Genomic DNA, 19,682 nt, shown 5'->3' with positions numbered 1-19,682 from the left:
GTGGGCCACTATGATCAGACCATTTAGAAACCCTACCCTAGTGACTGAACATGATTTTGAATAATCTTTGCGTATTTTAGTCTACAGTTCACATCTGAGAGCTGTTCAACTTTTATTCACTTTAAAACTTTCTTACATGTTATTCTTTTCAATATGAAATTCAATTTTATCCTGCTCAAGACTAAATAGTGATCACTTCCAATTTCAAAGCCTCTGTACACTCTGGTGTCCTGCACCAGGGAGAAAACATCACTATCAACAACAGTGGCAGATGATTCTCACACCAGGCTATGAGAATCATCTGCCACTAAAATACATTGACAAGTGTCCGCAATAGAATTTGAATCTGCAGTTAGATGACTGGAGAACAGAGATGCTATGCACTTAGCCAATACATACATAACATGCAAGTATGTATTTAACTGCTGATTATCATATTATTAAGAGAGACCTCAGGGAGTCAGGAAATCATCGAGAGAGGCCACATACTACACACACACACACACCAGCTATCATACTTATTCTTGAATTCATTCACACTGCTTCCGCTCATAACATCCGAAGGCAATCGATTCCAATCACGCACCACCCTATGAGAGGAAAATCTAGCCCTCATCCCTTCTTAGCTTCCAAGGATGTCCTCTTGTCCTTTCTCCACCCTCCATAAATTGAAATCCTGTATGACCCTTTCAGAAGTTTGTAAGTGTTAATCATATCACCTCTCTTTCTCCTGTTTGCTAGTGTCTGCAGTCTACAAATTCTCAATCTGTCTTCATAATCAGTATTCCAGAATATCCTGATATTTTTAACATTCTCTCTTGCACTCTCTCCACTGGATCAGAATCACAAGGGAAACCAGGAGACCAAACCTGTGTAGAATAGTCCAAGTGAGTTATTATCAAGGTCTTGTAAAGAGGCAAAATGACATCCTTATCTTTACATGTGAATGTTCATTTCAGCATTGCAATTATCTTTTGAGTTGTATTTGCAAATTATAATATTAAAGAGAACTTACCAAGATTTTGAATTAAGGATAGACTTCTCTGAATTAAAGGCAGTTTTGGTTCACTTTCCAAAAGAATGCTAACTATAGAATTAATGCATTCTGTTACAACAAGTTGACATGGATCGAAGAACTCAAAATCTGAAGTAACGGCTGTGAGACCAATGAGTACCTATATATGCATATAAGATCATTATATATACTATTATTTATTTTTTTTAATAATAAAATGAGAATTTATGAAAAACATCTGTAAATAAAAAACAACATGACAAAATTGTAGATAATTATATTTGGATATTATGAGTAATACACTGGATTCCAATATTAAAAGACAAAACACTTTAAATGGGAAATACAATGCAAGAGAAAATAAAAAATGAAGTATAGAAATCACTTAGAAATCAATCATACATCGTGCCTTTTATACCTATTTATAAATCTGCTGTTACAGTGTTTCACACTTTCTGCTGAGATGGATACCTTGACATCAATTTTCAGCAAGTTTTTCATGTTGCAAAAACTGATAATTTAATTATAATGAAGTTTCTTATAATAGAGCTTAATCAAAAGTTCTGCTTTAGTCTCCAGAGCATGGTTTCTGGACCATGTAAAAAAAAAAAAAAAAAAAAAATTTTTTTTTAATAAAAAAAATAGGGAAAAAAATCCACTGCCTATCCACACTGTTTTAAAGAATCCATAAAAGAGGGCATCAGGGTGGCAGTGAATATAAAATAAAAGAAAAGATAAAAGTGGCCTCACTATACACATTTTCTCAGAACATCATGAAGTGGATTGTTCCTCTACTTCAAGTAGAAGACAATCTCCTTTTAAGGACATTGATGGAATTCTTTGAAATGATACAACTGCATGGCACCTTAAGTAGGAACCAGAACTTCATAACATTTGAAAATCTCTTATGAACGTAGTGTTAAGTTCTGAATTTAACTGAAAATTTATTAATTTACGTTTTCTTCAGACTTAACATGCATTTGCAATTTTGAACATATACTGACATATCATCATCATCAAATTCCTGACATTTACCCTATATAAAGAATACTACATGAAAAATTTACATTATTACTAACTTCCTACCTACAATTTTCTCCCAAATCAATTTGTTACCTGTCAAAGCTATAACATTGTCAGATCTTATATTTATATATCTATCTTCTAAGGCACTTTTTACCGTATCAATTCACTTATATCTTGGTCTTCCTCTGAGTCTTTCTCCTGCCAACCTGACAGAGAACACTTGTTTTGCTAATCTTTCCTCGCCCATTCTGTTTAGGTGATCATACCACCTGAGATTAGCTCTGCTAACGCTTTCCTGGATGCAGACAATGTCAAGTTCTTTCCTAATATCCTCGTTTTTAATATGATATTGCCATTGATGCCATCTGTTCACACCTATAATCTTTCTCAGGACTCTCATATCTGTGGTCTCTAGTCTTTGGTCAAGTGTTTTACTTCTGACCCAGCTCTCAGATCCATAAGTTAAAACTGGTTGGAATACTGTCTTGTATACAGCTAATTTAGTGTTCTGACTAATTTCTCTCTTATTCCATATGAATTTATTCAGTTGACTTCCCATCATACCAGCTTTGCTGATTCTGTTGTCTATTTCTATATTTAATTTACCATCTTCAGTAAAAATCGTGCCAGACTAGCTGAAATCTTTTACTTGTTCCACAGGTTCTCCATTCACAACACAGTTGACATTTTCAATGATTCTGCCTATTTTCATTGTCTTCGTCTTTTTATTGCTGACCTTCATACCATATCTATTACAACAGCTATTCAATTTAGTCAGAGAATCTTGCAGACTTGTAGCGGATTTATTTAGAAGTATAACATTATCTGCATAAAGCAAAGAGCTAACATTAACATCTCCAATTTTGATATCATGTTTAATACCACTTTCCTTCATAATGTGATCCATATAGATAATGAATAACAGAGGGGATAATGTACATCCTTGTCTCACACCAGATTTAACATTAAACCATCTCCCTGTTCTTCCTTCAATTCTAACTGCTGACTTACAACTCAAATAAAGATTAAGTATTGCTTGATATAATGCCCCTTTGACACCATATAACTGCAGCGTATTGAATAGCTTCTCTCTTGGCAACTTATCATATGCCTTTTCCCGACAAAACTTAAATACAGATCTTTGTTATATTCCCATGCTTTCTCGACTATTTGTCGTAAAGTGAAGATCAGATCCTGACAGCTTCTGTTTGGCCTGAATCCAGCTTGTTCTTCACCATGCTTTTCTTCCACAATTGTTCTCAACCGTTTCTCAAGTATACTTACATAGATTTTGCCAGGAACACTCAGTAGGGAAATACCTCTGTAATTCTCACATTCAGTTTTATTTCCCTTTTTATATATGGGTACTATGAGAGCTCTACTCCAATCATCTGGAATTCGTCCCTCTGTCCAGGCTTTCTGAACTATGCAGTGCAGCCACTGTAAGACTCTTATACCACCATACTTCAGCATTTCTGGTCGAATATCATCTATTCCAGATGGATTTCCCCATTTCAAGCCTTTGATGGCTTTTTCTACTTCAAGTATGGATATGTACTCCTGACTGCATGCCTGGTCAGTGTTTTTTACCACTGTGCTGTCATCACTGCTTGTTTCATTTAGCAGTTTTTCAAAGTAATTACTCCATACTTCAAGGATATCTTTTATTCCAGTTTTTATGTCACCTTTATCATCTCTGACTCCTTTTACAGCACTCTTTCCTCCATTCCTAAGCTTCTTCAACAACCTCCAGAATATTTTGCCACCTTCTTGATATTTATTTTCTATATTCTTGCCAAAATCCTCCCATGACTTTTGTTTAGCTAGTTTTACACAGTGTTTAGCATTCTTGCATTTGTCTCTGTATTCTCTAAGAGCACAAGCTGACTTATTTGACAGGAACTTTTGATATGATTTCTTCTTTTCCTTCACTGCCTCTTTAACTTTCTGTGTCCACCAGGGAGTTCTGATTTTTCTATCCTTACAGACAACTTCACCACATGCCTCTCTGGCTGAATCAATCAGTGTTTTCTTGAAGGCTTGCCACTGTATCTCCAAGGTGTGGTTCCTGTTCTCAAACTCTTTCATTTTTTCTTCAATAATCTTTGTGTATTTTAGTCTACAGTTCACATCTGAGAGCTGCTCAACTTTTATTCACTTTAAAACGTTCTTACATGTTATTCTTTTCAATATGAAATTCAATTTTATCCTGCTCAAGACTAAATAGTGATCACATCCAATTTCAAATCCTCTGTACACTGGTGTCCTGCACCAGGGAGAAAACATCACTATCAACAATAACAGTCAATGAGACTTTTCTTATTCCTAGCCTCTTCTCTCCATGTGAATTTGTGCACATTTTTATGTTGGAACATGGTGTTAGTAATAACCAGTCCATGTCCTGAGCAGAAATCCAACAAATATTTGCCATTATTATTAGCTTTGCTCTTTTCTCCAAATTTTCCCAAAATATTTTTGTATGTCTCACAATCATTTCCAAGAAGGACCAACTTTTCATTTTTCATTGTGTCAGTTGCTTTTTCTCATCATCATCATCATACATATCAAGGATTTAGGCCTAGTATGGCCTATTGCAGCCTTAGAAGTCATCGTTGAATCGTTTAAGAGGACGTCATGGTTTTCTTTTTCCTAATGGCTTGTAATTTAATGCTTGTTTTGGTAATCTTTCTGTTTTCATTCTTTGAACGTGTTCCATCCATCTGTGTTTATATTTTTTAATTTTTTCAATTACTGGTTCTTGGTTTAATTCTTTCATAATATCTTTGTTTCTTTTGTGATCAAATAGGGTATACTTTGCAGTTTTTCTCATTAACTTCATTTCTGCTGTTGTTAATCTTTGTTTGTCTTTTTGTTTTATTGTCCAGATTTCGCTTCCATACATTAAGACCGGTAGGGCTAATGTATTGTATACTTTTAGCCTGGTTTGTTTTTGAACTAGGTTTGGTTTAAATATAGAGTTAATTACTCCTGTTATTTTTAAATATTTTGCAATTTTTATGTTTATATCTTTTTCATTTTCATAAGTGATCATACATCCAAGTAGTTAAATGAATTCACCTGTTCTAAGATCTTGTTATCTGTTACTATTTTAGTTCTTGCTGGATCTTGTCCTTTAAAGGCCACAGTTTTTGATTTTTCTGTTGATATTATCATACCATAATCTTTGGATATATCATTTAGATTTAAAATAGCTTTCTGTAAGTTATCTTCAGAATTTGTAATTATTATTTGGTCGTCTGCAAAGAGGAGAGTGTTTAAGTTAACTGTAGGTGAAAGTTTAATTCCTTGATGTAAATTTTTACTCCATTTTATTATTATTTCATTTAAGTAGATATTAAAAAGAGTTGCTGAGAGGGGACATCCATGTCGGACCCCTTGGTTTATCTCTCTTGTATATGATAGCTCATGATTTAATCTTATTTGTATTTGATTATTTTCATATATACTTGTGACAGCTTTTAGGATATTATTTGGTATTTGTCTTTCTTTTAATATGTTAAATAATATGTTTCTTTTAACTTTGTCAAATGCTTTTTCAAAGTCAATAAATGCAATATGTGTTTCTAAATTATATTCTCTTCTTTTCTCTATTATTAATTTTAGGCAGAAGGCTGGGTCTATACATGATCGTCCTTTTCTAAATCCATTTTGTACCCCTAGAATAAAGTTTTCAGAATATTTCATTAGTTTGTTATTTAAGATTCCGCTGTATATTTTGTAACATGAATTTAGTATACCGATACATCTATAGTTTTTAGGATCATCTCTATTACCTTTCTTAAAGATAGGAATCACAATTGCTTTTTTCCATTCTATTGGGGGGATACCAGTTGAGTAAAATTTATTTAAAAATAATAAGAATCTTCCTTTGAATCTTGTTCCTGTGTATTTATATAGTTCTGAACCTAGCTTATCTTCTCCACGTTTCTTGTTTCTTTCAGGCTGATTTCTAATTCTTCTTCAGTTATTTCCTTTTCATTTTCGTTAATTGTTTGCCAGTTGTCATTTTTAAAATATTTGTCTGTCCACAGTTCTGTGTAGTAATTTAGAAATTCTTCTAACTTCAATTCAGTGTTTAATTTTATGTTTTCTTTGGTATCTGCATTTAGGTGTTTCAAAATCTTATATACATTGGGTCTTATTTTATATAAATCATATTCTAAATTAGAAACAAATGTATTCCATGATTCTCTATGTCTTTTTCTGACTTCTCTTTTAGCTATGGCTCTTATTCTTTTATATTCTATTTTATCTTCTAATCTTTTACTGTTTAACCATTTGGCTTCTTTTTTCTTTTTGATTATTTCTTTGATTGTATCATCCCAGATCTTCAGTTTTTTTCTTTTATTGAATTTTTTGGTCTTTCCTAAGCTTTCATTTGCTGCTGCATTTAGTATCGTTTTTATATTAAGCCATTCTATTTCTATTTCTTCATTTTGTTTTATTTTATCTAGATACTGGTTAATTTATAGCCATTGTACATTTGTGTCATTCAATAGTCTAGTTTTATAAACAAATGTTTCAATTTTTCTTTCTGTTCTTGTTACTTGTAGCCATTTAGGTGGTAATCTTAATTTTATTTTAACAAGGAAGTGGTCACTGCTTATTTCATATCCTCTGTGAACTCAAACATCTAGTGAAAATTTTGATGTCTTTTCATTTAATATGAAGTAATCTAATATTGATTTCCATCCTCTTGCTGCCCAAGTATATTTATGTATGTCTTTATGTTTATAGAAGGAATTCATTATTTTTAGGTTATTATAAACTACAAAGTCAATCAATTTTTTACCATTTCTGTTTAGAGTGTGTTCTCCATGTATTCCTATATTATTATTAATTTTTGTGTTTCCAATTCTTGCATTTAAGTCTCCTGCTAAAATTATGTAATCATTTTTATTTATTTTATTATATATGTTTCGTAGCTGATTATAAAAATCAATATTATCCTGTTCTCTTCCTTCTTCTGGGGCATATAAACCAATTATTGTTAAATAGCCTCTATCTATTTTTATTCTAGCTTCTATTATTCTTTCATTCCATAATTTATAATGTTTTAACTGTTTTGAAAGAGAGTTATGAATCCAAATCATGACTCCTGCTTGTGCTCTTTGGTCTCTGTCGACTCCACTGTATATCACATTAAAATTTTCAGTTCTCATAGTTCCTTTTAATTTCTTTTTTGTTTCAGTGATTACTGCTATTTTAAAATTTCTTTCATTTAATAACTGGTCTAATTCTATTTCTTTATATGCTATTCCTCTTACATTCCAGTTTGCTATATGTATTATATTTTGTCGTTTCCATTTTCATTTTCCCTTTTCCATTCCAGGGTCGTTTCCAATAGATTCAATCCGATTATCTTTTTCTGTCAGCTTACAAGTATGGTTATGTTCTCCATGTCAGGGGACTAGCATGACGATGGAGTAGTTCAGTGGTAGGGCTGCTATCTTAAGGCTTCTGAACTCGTCTTCTTTCGAATTTAAACCCATAGGAGGAATAGGGTAGATTATAGAAGAAATATAGTAAGGTTTATAGAGAGGACATAGTTGAAAGGCCAGAAATGAAAAGACCCCATGGCCCTCGAGTACTCTAATAGCACAAGGGTCATAAAGTAAGAAGAGTTGGCTGATAAGGCCTTATAGGAAAGATTAAAGTAAGTGGGTCTTCCTCAAAGTAGAAGAAGGAGAGGATAAGCATTTTGATTTTGGATAAGCAAAATCTTATGTTGCTTTTTCTAAAGCATCAAAAAAATTCCTCCACTTCTACCTCAGTAGAACCTTCTGTGGGACCATAGGCACAAATAAGACTCATTGTCCAGTTCCCCATTGAGACTGACTGCCATTCAAGAAGATTAGCCTCGTATTTTGTGTTGAATACTATGGCTACTCCTTTTCCTTGATTGTCATTCCCTGAATATAACATTTTGTATTTATTGCTCAGAAAGATCTCACCAGTTTTGGTCTTTTTTGTTTCAGTCACCCCTATTATGTCGATCTGGTACTTATCTAATTCCTCAGCTAGCTCCATTTCTTTGCCATTCAGGTTTCTTATGTTGATAGTACCAATCTTCAATTCTGGTGATATTAAATTGGCGTGTGTTTTAGGATTTGGCATTTTAGGATTCAGGATATTGACATATCAGATGTGCTAAATTACTTGTGACTTACCAGAAACATTGCTAAATTGAGGTTATTTATCCATAATTCATGTTGTAATATAAATATTGTGAATTGTCTGTGATTTAAGCTATGTTACTTTTGTGTAAATGCTTGTAAATTTGCTGGGAGACTAGTTAATTGGATTAGGTGCAGATGGCCAGAAGCCGAACATGTGAAACACATGCACCAAGTAAGGCAAGCACGCAGTTCCCTTCTCTCTCCCCCCCCCCACACACACACTCACATCAAAGAGCACGCTAGGGGAGAGTGTGGCACTACGTACTGGGAGACATAGGGTGACTCAGGCAAAGGGGAGGGGAAAAGCAATGATGTAGTAAGAAAGGATGGCGTGCGATTTTTGCTTGGTTTTAGAACCTCCTTGTGGCACCTTCTCGCCCCATGCTTCGACAAGGTCATCGAGACAAAGACTGAAGGAGCATGCCGTGATGTTCATGAAAGCTTGCCGGTCAACATTTAGCCCAGTGGAAGACGGTTTCCGATTCCCCAGGAAATAGCTGAGCCATGTTGAACCAGTTGACGAAAAAAAAAAACGGGCAATTACTTTAAGTGGCGGAGATATGTCCTGTCTGGACCACCAGTGGAATACTGCAGATAATATAGAATGAGCCAGGAATCAAGAAGAGAAAGTTCAGTTGTGATGAATAAGATGGACAAGAATAGTCCCCAGCAAATGGTAATGTAAACCCTATGTTTTGTTAAGTGACTGTGTTATGGGAGAAAGCTTGTAAATTTAGGAAGGACATTAATCTTTTTTTTGAGGTTGTTAATTATGCTAAGGACTTTAGGGATAGTTAGATTTTGGAGTGGTGATAATATATGAATTTTTTGAAGGAATTAGTGCAGAAGCACGTGGAGGTTACTTTGTGACTTGATAAGTGAATAATCCTTAGCCTTGAAGTGAAGTGTATAAAAGTGCATGGCTGTTCATAGATAGAATTGCATACTTGAATTGATGTGTGTTGCATACTATGAGAAATTTGAAGGTTTTGATTATTATATTCATTCTTTGATATTAGGGAAATTGTATGTCAGTGTCTTTTTATAATGTGTAAATGTCTGAATTGAAATTAAATGTTCTTTTCTTTAAGTTTAACTAGTGACTTGCCTGATTTTATATTTCTATTGCACCTTCTCATAAAATTCGAACCACAGCGGGAGATAAATTGTTAGGGAGGCTACAACTGCAAAATAAGCTTAAGTGATTTAAGATAGTGTACTAAACTGAGTTCTGGTTCCTTGATTTTGTGCTGTTCAATAATCAAGGATTCAGAGTGACGCAGTATAATAAAAATGTTCCCCGAATCCAAAGAAGGAATCAGAACCAGTAGGGAAACAAAGGGGATCAGCATTGTCCAGTAGTAAACCCTTTGTCTTCAAAATCAACATGCACCATTCTTAAGAGTGAATAACAGCCCTGAGTGAATCTTAAGACAGATAGAAAGGTAGAGCATATTATTTAGACGAAACTAAGCTAGAGAGATTTAAGAAAAGAATCAAGTAAGAGTTATTCAAAGAAAATAAGTAATTAAAGTGAATAATATTTTTAACAATGCCGTATATATCTAACAATAGCACGCTTGATACATCAAATGATGCACCTGATTAACCTGCATTATTTTTGTTTCAAAAAAACTGGTGATAGAATTGCTTAATAATTAAAATATAAATTTTAATATAAAATAATATAATATAATATAAATTCTTAATATAAAAAAATTGTTAAGACAATTTTTTTATATTCTCTAGAACATTTATCTTTCTGACAAAATCATTAATGGACAGTGAAACATGTATAAGTTGATTATTTTTATAATGAATCTACATGAGCAAATCCTGTTATTTTTGTTTCCTATTATCCTCGTAGTTTGGTTTCCATATAATTCATTTTAGTTTAAATTGGTCATATGAATTATATTCAGTATAATTCATTTGACCAATTTAAAACAAAAACAGTTCCGATGATTATTAGAAAAGATAGCAATATCTATTTCACATAATCAGTATAGTTTTGAATTGCAAGCTGACAGAAAAAGATAATCGGATTGAAACTATGGGAAACGACCCTGGAATGGAAAAGGGAAAACTAAAATGGAAACGACAAAATATAATACACATAGCAAACTGGAATGTAAGAGGAATAGCATATAAAGAAATAGAATTAGACCGGTTATTAAATGAAAGAAACTTTAAAATAGCAGTAATCACTGAAACAAAAAAGAAATTAAAAGGAACTATGAGAACTGAAAATTTTAATGTGATATACAGTGGAGTCGACAGAGACCAAAGCGCACAAGCAGGAGTCATGATTTGGATTCATAACTCCCTTTCAAAACAGTTAAAACATTATAAATTATGGAATGAATGAATAATAGAAGCTAGAATAAAAATAGATAGAGGCTATTTAACAATAATTGGTTTATATGCCCCAGAAGAAGGAAGAGAACAGGATAATGTTGATTTTTATAATCAGCTACAAAACATATATAATAAAATAAATAAAAATGATTACATAATTTTAGCAGGAGACTTAAATGCTAGAATTGGAAACACGAAAATTAATAATAATATAGGAATACATGGAGAACACACTCTAAACAGAAATGATAAAAAATTGATTGACTTTGTAGTTTATAATAACCTAAAAATAATGAATTCCTTCTATAAACATAAAGACATACATAAATATACTTGGGCAGCAAGAGGATGGAAATCAATATTAGATTACTTCATATTAAATGAAAAGACATCAAAATTTTCACTAGATGTTAGAGTTCACAGAGGATATGAAATAAGCAGTGACCACTTCCTTGTTAAAATAAAATTAAGATTACCACCTAAATGGCTACAAGTAACAAGAACAGAAAGAAAAATTGAAACATTTGTTTATAAAACTAGACTATTGAATGACACAAATGTACAATGGCTATATGAACAAAGAATTAACCAGTATCTAGATAAAATAAAACAAAATGAAGAAATAGAAATACAATGGCTTAATATAAAAATGATACTAAATGCAGCAGCAAATGAAAGCTTAGGAAAGACCAAAAAATTCAATAAAAGAAAAAAAATGAAGATCTGGGATGATACAATCAAAGAAATAATCAAAAAGAAAAAAGAAGCCTATCACAAATGGTTAAGCAGTAAAAGATTAGAAGATGAAATCGAATATAAAATAATAAGAGCCATAGCTAAAAGAGAAGTCAGAAAAAGACAGAGAATCATGGAATAAATTTGTTTCTAATTTAGAACATGATTTATATAAAATAAGACCCAATGTATATAAGATTTTGAAACACCTAAATGCAGATACCAAAGAAAACATAAAATTAAACACTGAATTGAAGTTAGAAGAATTTCTAAATTACTACACAGAACTGTGGACAGACAAATATTTTAAAAATGACAACTGGCAAACAATTAACGAAAATGAAAAGGAAATAACTGAAGAAGAATTAGAAATCAGCCTGAAAGAAACAAGAAACGTGGAGAAGATAAGCTAGGTTCAGAACTATATAAATACACAGGAACAAGATTCAAAGGAAGATTCTTATTATTTTTAAATAAATTTTACTCAACTGGTATCCCCCCAATAGAATGGAAAAAAGCAATTGTGATTCCTATCTTTAAGAAAGGTAATAGAGATGATCCTAAAAACTATAGATGTATCGGTATACTAAATTCATGTTACAAAATATACAGCGGAACAAACTAATGAAATATTCTGAAAACTTTATTCTAGGGGTACAAAATGGATTTAGAAAAGGACGATCATGTATAGACCCAGCCTTCTGCCTAAAATTAATAATAGAGAAAAGAAGGGAATATAATTTTGAAACACATATTGCATTTATTGACTTTGAAAAAGCATTTGACAAAGTTAAAAGAAACATATTATTTAACATATTAAAAGAAAGACAAATACCAAATAATATCCTAAAAGCTGTCACAAGTATATATGAAAATAATCAAATACAAATAAGATTAAATCATGAGCTATCATATACAAGAGAGATAAACCAAGGGGTCCAACATGGATGTCCCCTCTCAGCAACTCTTTTTAATGTCTACTTAAATGAAATAATAATAAAATGGAGTAAAAATTTACATCAAGGAATTAAACTTTCACCTACAGTTAACTTAAACACTCTCCTCTTTGCAGACGACCAAATAATAATTACAAATTCTGAAGATAACTTACACAAAGCTATTTTAAATCTAAATGAGATATCCAAAGATTATGGTATGATAATATCAACAGAAAAATCAAAAACTGTGGCCTTTAAAGGACAAGATCCAGCAAGAACTAAAATAGTAACAGATAACAAAATCTTAGAACAGGTGAATTCATTTGACTACCTAGGATGTATGACTTATGAAAATGAAAAAGATATAAACATAAAAATTGCAAAATATTTAAAAATAACAGGAGTAATTAACTCTATATTTAAACCAAACCAGGCTAAAAGTATACAATACATTAGCCCTACCGGTCTTAATGTATGGAAGCGAAATCTGGACAATAAAACAAAAAGACAAACAAAGATTAACAACAGCAGAAATGAAGTTTATGAGAAAAACTGCTAAGTATACCCTATTTGATCACAAAAGAAACGAAGATATTATGAAAGAATTAAACCAAGAACCAGTAATTGAAAAAATTAAAAAATATAAACATAGATGGATGGAACACGTTCAAAGAATGAAAACAGAAAGATTACCAAAACAAGCCTTAAAGTACAAGCCATTAGGAAAAAGAAAACCAGGACGTCCTCTTAAACGATGACTTCTAAGGCTGGAACATGCCATACTAGGCCTAAATCCTTGATACGTATGATGATGATGATGATGAGTATAGTTTTGCCTATTAACATGCTTCTTGCAAAACAAACCTAAAAATTAAATTTAATAATATTCCTAATTGCTAAACAAGGTCACAGGTCACCAGACAGAAATAGCAACTGTTCTATCAAGATGCTCCTTTGCACTGGGGAGTTAGAATCCATCAACTGAGTATCATAAAAATGATTCTCAAAAATGCAGATCAGAAGGCTTACTCATAAGAAAATATATTTTTCAATTGGTGTAGTAAATTTATGTTGAGGATCAGCACACAAAGGTTTCTGATGAAACATGACCAATTGGATGTAGGATTATACCTCGTTTCTTGTTACACGATTAGATTTTTTTAAAAAATATTTCTGATTATTCTTTAAATTCTCATATAAAGAAATTATAATCAATATAGGATATTTCTGTATCAGTTTGATGATTTTCTATGTTGAGTTTTCCCTGTGCCCACTAGTGTTCATTTATGCTTTCTTCTTCTTTCCACCTCCCTCAAAGTAACAAAGCAAATTCCACGAGCAACTGATGGTGTAAATACACAGTTTTTTTTAAGTGGTAAATGAGGAGGTTCTGGGGGGATGAAAGATACCTGAGATCTGGTTTGCCAGGAAGAAATCTATTTTCATGCTTTGTTGATGCAATATTTTTGAGATCTTCTCCACAATAGATCATATGCAAGTGATACCATTCCTCTATAATTTTTTCTGTAGATCTGTTTATTTGCAATGAACATGAAATTCCAACCTAGTGACTGTTATTATGCTGGTCAATCCATGTGGGTTAATATTTATTACTTTTGCAAGTATTATTCTAAACATAATGCTCCTGTATGGAACAGCATTATCATCCATGGTAATTACTTTCCATGGCACAAGTCTTAGGACTATGTCTCCCTAACCAAGATTATTGAGATTACTCATTTATACATAGAAGATCAGTTGGCTTATTCACAAATATCTTGCTTATACTATTAGATTAAGTTATCACTTTTAACAATTTGTAAGTTATCTTGATTAAAGGACTTGTATGGATGAGGAACATATCGAAAGTTCTTTTCTGGCATATATGACAACATGGAGACCGTTAAAAAATTTAAGTTTTAATCTCTACTAGTCATGTCCATTATAGTACACTTCTTCAGGAAGGCGAAATACATTATTATACCTGACAAGAAATCATATTCTTGTTTTAATCCTTACTTGGTGGAATACTAAAGCAATTGATGTGAAGTCAACATTCTCTATATATACGAGGGTGGTCTGAAAAGTTCTCGGCCTCGACCATAGATGGCAACACTATCAGCAAGATTTCTTTTTCTAAGTTGGACATCTGTCATAAGCATCCGTGTGAAATTGCAAGTCATTCTATCAATTAGTTTGTTTTATACAGCTGTCTGAAGCAAAAGTGTTGTCTGTATCCCTTGAAATGGATAAAATTGAGTATCGTGCAGTTAAATTGAGTATCGTGCAGTTATAAAATTCTCCGTAAAAGAAGGTAAGAAATTACCTTCTTTTACGGAGAATATCCATCAAATAGAAGGTAAGAAAGATAAGAAATCACCAAAAGAAATTCATTCAAAGTTCATAAAAGTTTATGGGCACTCTTCTCCTCCGTTTTTGACAATTAAGAAATGGGCTGCTGAGTTTAAGACATATAAATTATTTTTAAAGTTGGAACAGATAAAACTACTATTTATTTAATTCATGTGATTTATTTCGTTAATTGTTACCTTATTATAAAGAATATTACTAATTTTGCAAGGTATGATACTTTTCAAAGCACTTAGGTAAATGTAACGGTATCAAACATTTTTTACATTGCCATGTAGTCTCACTTCTTATATTATGCTTGACACATACATGGAATTTCTTTGCTGGATGTTGCTTTTTTTTTTTTTTTTTTTTTTTTTTTTTTTTTTTTTTTTTTAAATCAGTAGGGGGGTATATATTCAGGGAAATGTGCCCAATTTTTTGCCTGCAGTCTAACTGGGCAGTCCTTTTGCGATGGACGTCCACGGGTACTATAATTAGGTAAAGATATATTTGACAACATATCTTCTGCTATGTTCAAACAGAATTGACTATTGTTAGTTTCGATGTATTGGGTAGTTTGGAATATAAAACATAAGCATTGTAAATAGCGATATCCATCAAATAGAAAAATATTTTCTTGTAACCTTTGACACATTTTCGCATAATTGAAAAACAAGCAAGTAGTTGGTCTTGCCTATCGACACCGCCCATTCCGCAATTGTATTCAAGAACACATTCAGGTTTTATTACTTTTTCTTCATCGCCACTCTTACTTCTCCTTACTTTTCGAGTATCTACCATTCTTTTGAATGCTTTGTGCTTATGTAAACATCCTTCTTACTGCGCCAACGTAATGACAAAATTCCTCGACAAGATAAAGTTTTTGATTCGCCTTTTTTTATTTTATGTCGTCAATTTCTTAGGCATATTCTTGCGATTTTTTCTAACTGTCTCCACAACATCTGTACTATTTTTTCTCAAGAAATAAAATAATTCTGGTGACAAATACCAATAATCTAAGAATAACGTATATTCTTTTCCTAAAATAGGTTCGGCCAACTCCATGACGACATTTTGAGATGCAGGTGTATCGCTTCCCGGAATTTTACCCTTTCCTGTATAAATTTTGAACTTTGAACAATATCCAGAGTCTGATTCACATAGCTTGTAAAATTTTATCCCAAATCGTGCTATTTGCTAGCAATGAACTGTACATAATTTAATTGACCTCTATATTTCATAAAGGATTCGTCAAGTACTACATTTTTATCTGGTGTATATAATTGCTGAAACTTATTATTCAGGTAGTCGACTATATTTTGCACTTTACATATTTTGTCGTCTTTCTTTATTGTTTCATTATCCACGAAATGGAGAAAATGAGATATAGCCAAGAAGCGTTTACGAGGCATAATTTTTAAATATATGGGTGTCTCGATCACAGCCCTCTTTGATCAATACATGTCTATATTAGATTTTTTTTACCTGTGACATAATTATACATAATACAAAATATGCCTGCAATTCGTCACTTGTTATTGGATACCATTCTTCAATCTTTTTAGTAATTTCCTTGTTTATTGCTTGAGTTGTATATCTATTAGTTTCTTGTAACTATCATGTCAAAGAAATCATCACAAAGTATTTGTTTCAAAACAGAAAGAGGTGTCGGATTTGCACCAAATCTTAGCAAAGCAATTACACTGACGCCAGGAATTTCCGTAAATGGTTTTATAATAGGAATATTTTCCTTTTCTTGCCAATTCCATTCGTTTTCTGTTACATCGGAATCATCGCTACTAGACAATATCGGTCTCAAATGTTTACGAACATTGCCTCAAACCAAACTTCCACTGCTACTGTTGCTTAACAAGTCAAAAATGTCAACACTTTGATGATATAAATTTGTCTCACCGTTTTTATCCAAACTGTCCTCTCCCCTTTCAATATCACTTTCAGCTAACATATTATAAATATTTGCAGACATATTAGGGACGATAATAAATTGCAACACAAACTAACTAGTGAATAGAGTTTATAAGCATATATATTCACTGCCTAACACCCTAAATTCATTTGAAATTGATGCGAACTTTGTAACATCTGCGATAAGTCAAAATCAATTTTGGTGCAAAACAGACGTCTTTGTATGTTAACGGGTTAAACATGGTCATACCAGCCTTGATGATGTGAAAGACGTCCAAAAAGTATAACACCACCAGAAATCACTGATCAAATGCACGATATGGTATTGGATGACCAGCGAGTCAAAGTGCATGAAATTGCTGAGACTATAGGCATTTCAAAAGAACGTGTAGGATATATTTTGCATGAAGAATTGCAAATGAAAAAGTTTTGCACAAGATGGGTGCCGCGCTTGCTCACAGCAGATTAAAACCGCACTCACATGAAAATCTCTGAACAGTGCTTGAAGCATTTTAACAAGAATAAAACTGATTTTGTGAGTCGATTTATTACTATGGATGAGACTTGATTCACCATTACACACCAGAATCCAAAAAACAGTCAAAACAGTGGACAGAAGCCAGTTGTTCAGCACCAAAGAAGACAAAGTCAGTTCCATCAGCAGGAAAGGTCATGGCATTGGTGTTTTGGGATGCTAAAGGCATTTTGTTTATCTTTAAAAGGGTAAAACAATAACCGGGGAATATTATTCCGATCTTTTAACCAGACTAGACAAAAAAATTCATGAGAAAGGACCCGGTTCATGAGAAAATTCATGAGAAAGGAAGAAAAAAAATCATCTTTCATCATGATAATGCACCTGCCAATGAAGGTGTTTTGGCAATGGGAAAATTAAGGGATCTGCACTCTGAATTGTTGAAACATCCACCATATTCCTCAGATTTGGTTCTTTCTGACTTCTATCTCTTCCCAAAACTAAAACTCTTCCTCACTGGTCAGTGTTTTTCTTCGAATCAAGAGGTGATTGCAGTTGTAGAGCAGCAGATCTTACTGAGAATAAATGTATTGGCCTTAAGAGAGATTACGTTGAAAAATAAAAATAATTTTGAAATTATAAATTTGTTTTTTCATTGTTAGGCCAAGAACTTTTCAGACCACCTTCATAAACAGACTTGTTGTAAAGATACTTCATGTGCAACTTTGTTTGCTTACTTGGATAAGTATTAAAAATGCAAGAACATAATTTCTTGTCAAGTATAATACACTTTATAACTAACTTCCTACAGAAATAAAATAAAGTGATATTACAATGAATGGATTTTGCAACGAGTAAGCTAATGATATCAGCAATACAGAATATCTTGGAAGTAAATTAAAATGTTCCATGGGCAATTGATTCATGTTGCATTATGATGACTTGTGATGTGGTATAATACATAGAATGTCAAAGATAAGTACGTGCCAGGTTTTTATTTTATTTATTTATTTATTCTATGAAAGGCAATCAAACCTGATGTAGGATCATGCCTTGTTTCTTGGTTATGCCGATTATTATTATTATTATTTTATTATTTTTTTTTTTTTGTTGTTGTTGTTGCTTGTTTCTGTTGATTCTTTGAATGTCTTGGTGAAGAAAACTTATTAATGTAGAATATTTCTGTATGCTGTCATAGTACTTGGTAATTTTACTTTCTGTTATATGTGCCTGTTAGACTTGATTTATACTTTTCTCTCCCCCCCCCCCCAATCCTTGATGTATTCTGATGTGCCTCTCTCTCCTGCCCTGCCTGACCTAATTTGTATCACAGAGCAAATTCCACGTGCACAACTGCTCTTATACACTTGCACTTTTTTTACTGGTTTTGAAGGCTTGAGATCTCGTTTATTGATGAAAAGGTCTCTTGTATGTTTTGTTGACCAATATCTGCTATAATTCCTATTTTGTTTTTTTGTCTTTTTCTCTAGATTTGTTTGCTTAGGAAGGAGAGGACTTTTTTTTAGAATGTTCTCTATCAATTTTTTATGAAAACCATTTTTTAGAAGTAGGACAGAGGTGTTTGAGCTTATAGCTTCTTTTCTCTGTACTACTCGATATTATATGCTCATAGAGCATTTATAATACAAATTTTTCGTGATAGATGGTGAATGGAATATCGTCTTGTATGTGTTGGTTTTCGGTAGACTGAATAGCTAAGTTTATTCTGTTCAAAGACCTCTAGGCGGGTGTAAAAAAAAAAAAAGAGGCAAGTATCTAAATTTATGACCTAAACTTTGCCTGCACATGATGTATTCATATAAGGCAAAATAGCAAAACAATATCAGGATTTTGCATAATCATCTTAACAATGTTTTTCTAATTACAGTGAACTTTGTGAGGATAAATGTTAAGATGATTGGCAGGGTCCTGTAATTGTTTCACTGAGCTGGACCTTATGATGAACAAATCATCCATAAAGAGTAATCAAAGTTTAGGTAATAAACAGTCCTACCCAGGTTCTGTTTTTCATTCAAACAATTCCATTAACAGATTGGCTAAAAGCAGAGATAGTGATGATGCCAGGTTTTCCTCACAGAATCTGTTATTGAGGCAGTACGCAAATAACATTACAAGAATGATTTCAATTAGGAATCCTGCGATGTTATTTAAATGCAGCATCAACTATACATTCTTCGAATTCAGAGTCAAATTCAATGAGCAAAAATAAAGTGTATATAAAGTAGTATATCACTATCTCTGTGATATACTGCTTTTAGCCAACCTGTTTATGGAATCATTTAAAAAACAGGCCCTGGGGGAAACTTAAGAAAATGACCTAAACTTTGCCTGCACATGATGTATTCATATAAGGCAAAATAGCAAAACAATTTCAGGACTTTGCACAATCATCTTAACAACATCCATCCTCACATAAAGTTCACAATCAAATTAGAAAACAATTTTTTAAAGATATTTTCCTAGAGATCTACAAACAGAATAAACTTATTTATTCCATAGAAAACCAATGCACGTATGAAGAGGATACCTCCATAGAACATCCCACCACATCATCCATCACAAAAAAGGTTGATATTAGAAACCCTACCTCAGCGCTATCCTTTACAAGAATAAAAATAGTGATTAAAAAAAAAATA

At 32.5% G+C, this 19,682-nt stretch overlaps 1 protein-coding gene across 3 annotated transcripts in view; it reads right to left on the bottom strand.

Annotated features, from left to right (window-relative positions):
• LOC150105143 (protein CIP2A homolog) overlaps positions 1 to 19,682 on the bottom strand; it is a 251,661-nt gene that overhangs the window by 214,041 nt on the left and 17,938 nt on the right. For all 3 annotated transcript variants that reach the window (XM_090396177.1, XM_090396179.1, XM_090396178.1), the window contains exon 3: positions 1,016 to 1,175. In XM_090396177.1, coding sequence (XP_090252303.1) covers positions 1,016 to 1,175 — 160 coding nt within the window. The remainder of the gene's footprint in view (positions 1 to 1,015; positions 1,176 to 19,682) is intronic.

Source organism: Typopeltis vanoorti, chromosome 7 (genome assembly GCF_054136105.1).
Source record: "Typopeltis vanoorti isolate ZY-2024b chromosome 7, IOZ_Tvanoo_1.0, whole genome shotgun sequence".
NCBI classification, from domain to species: domain Eukaryota; kingdom Metazoa; phylum Arthropoda; class Arachnida; order Uropygi; family Thelyphonidae; genus Typopeltis; species Typopeltis vanoorti.
This window is presented reverse-complemented; position numbering and strand designations above follow the sequence as displayed.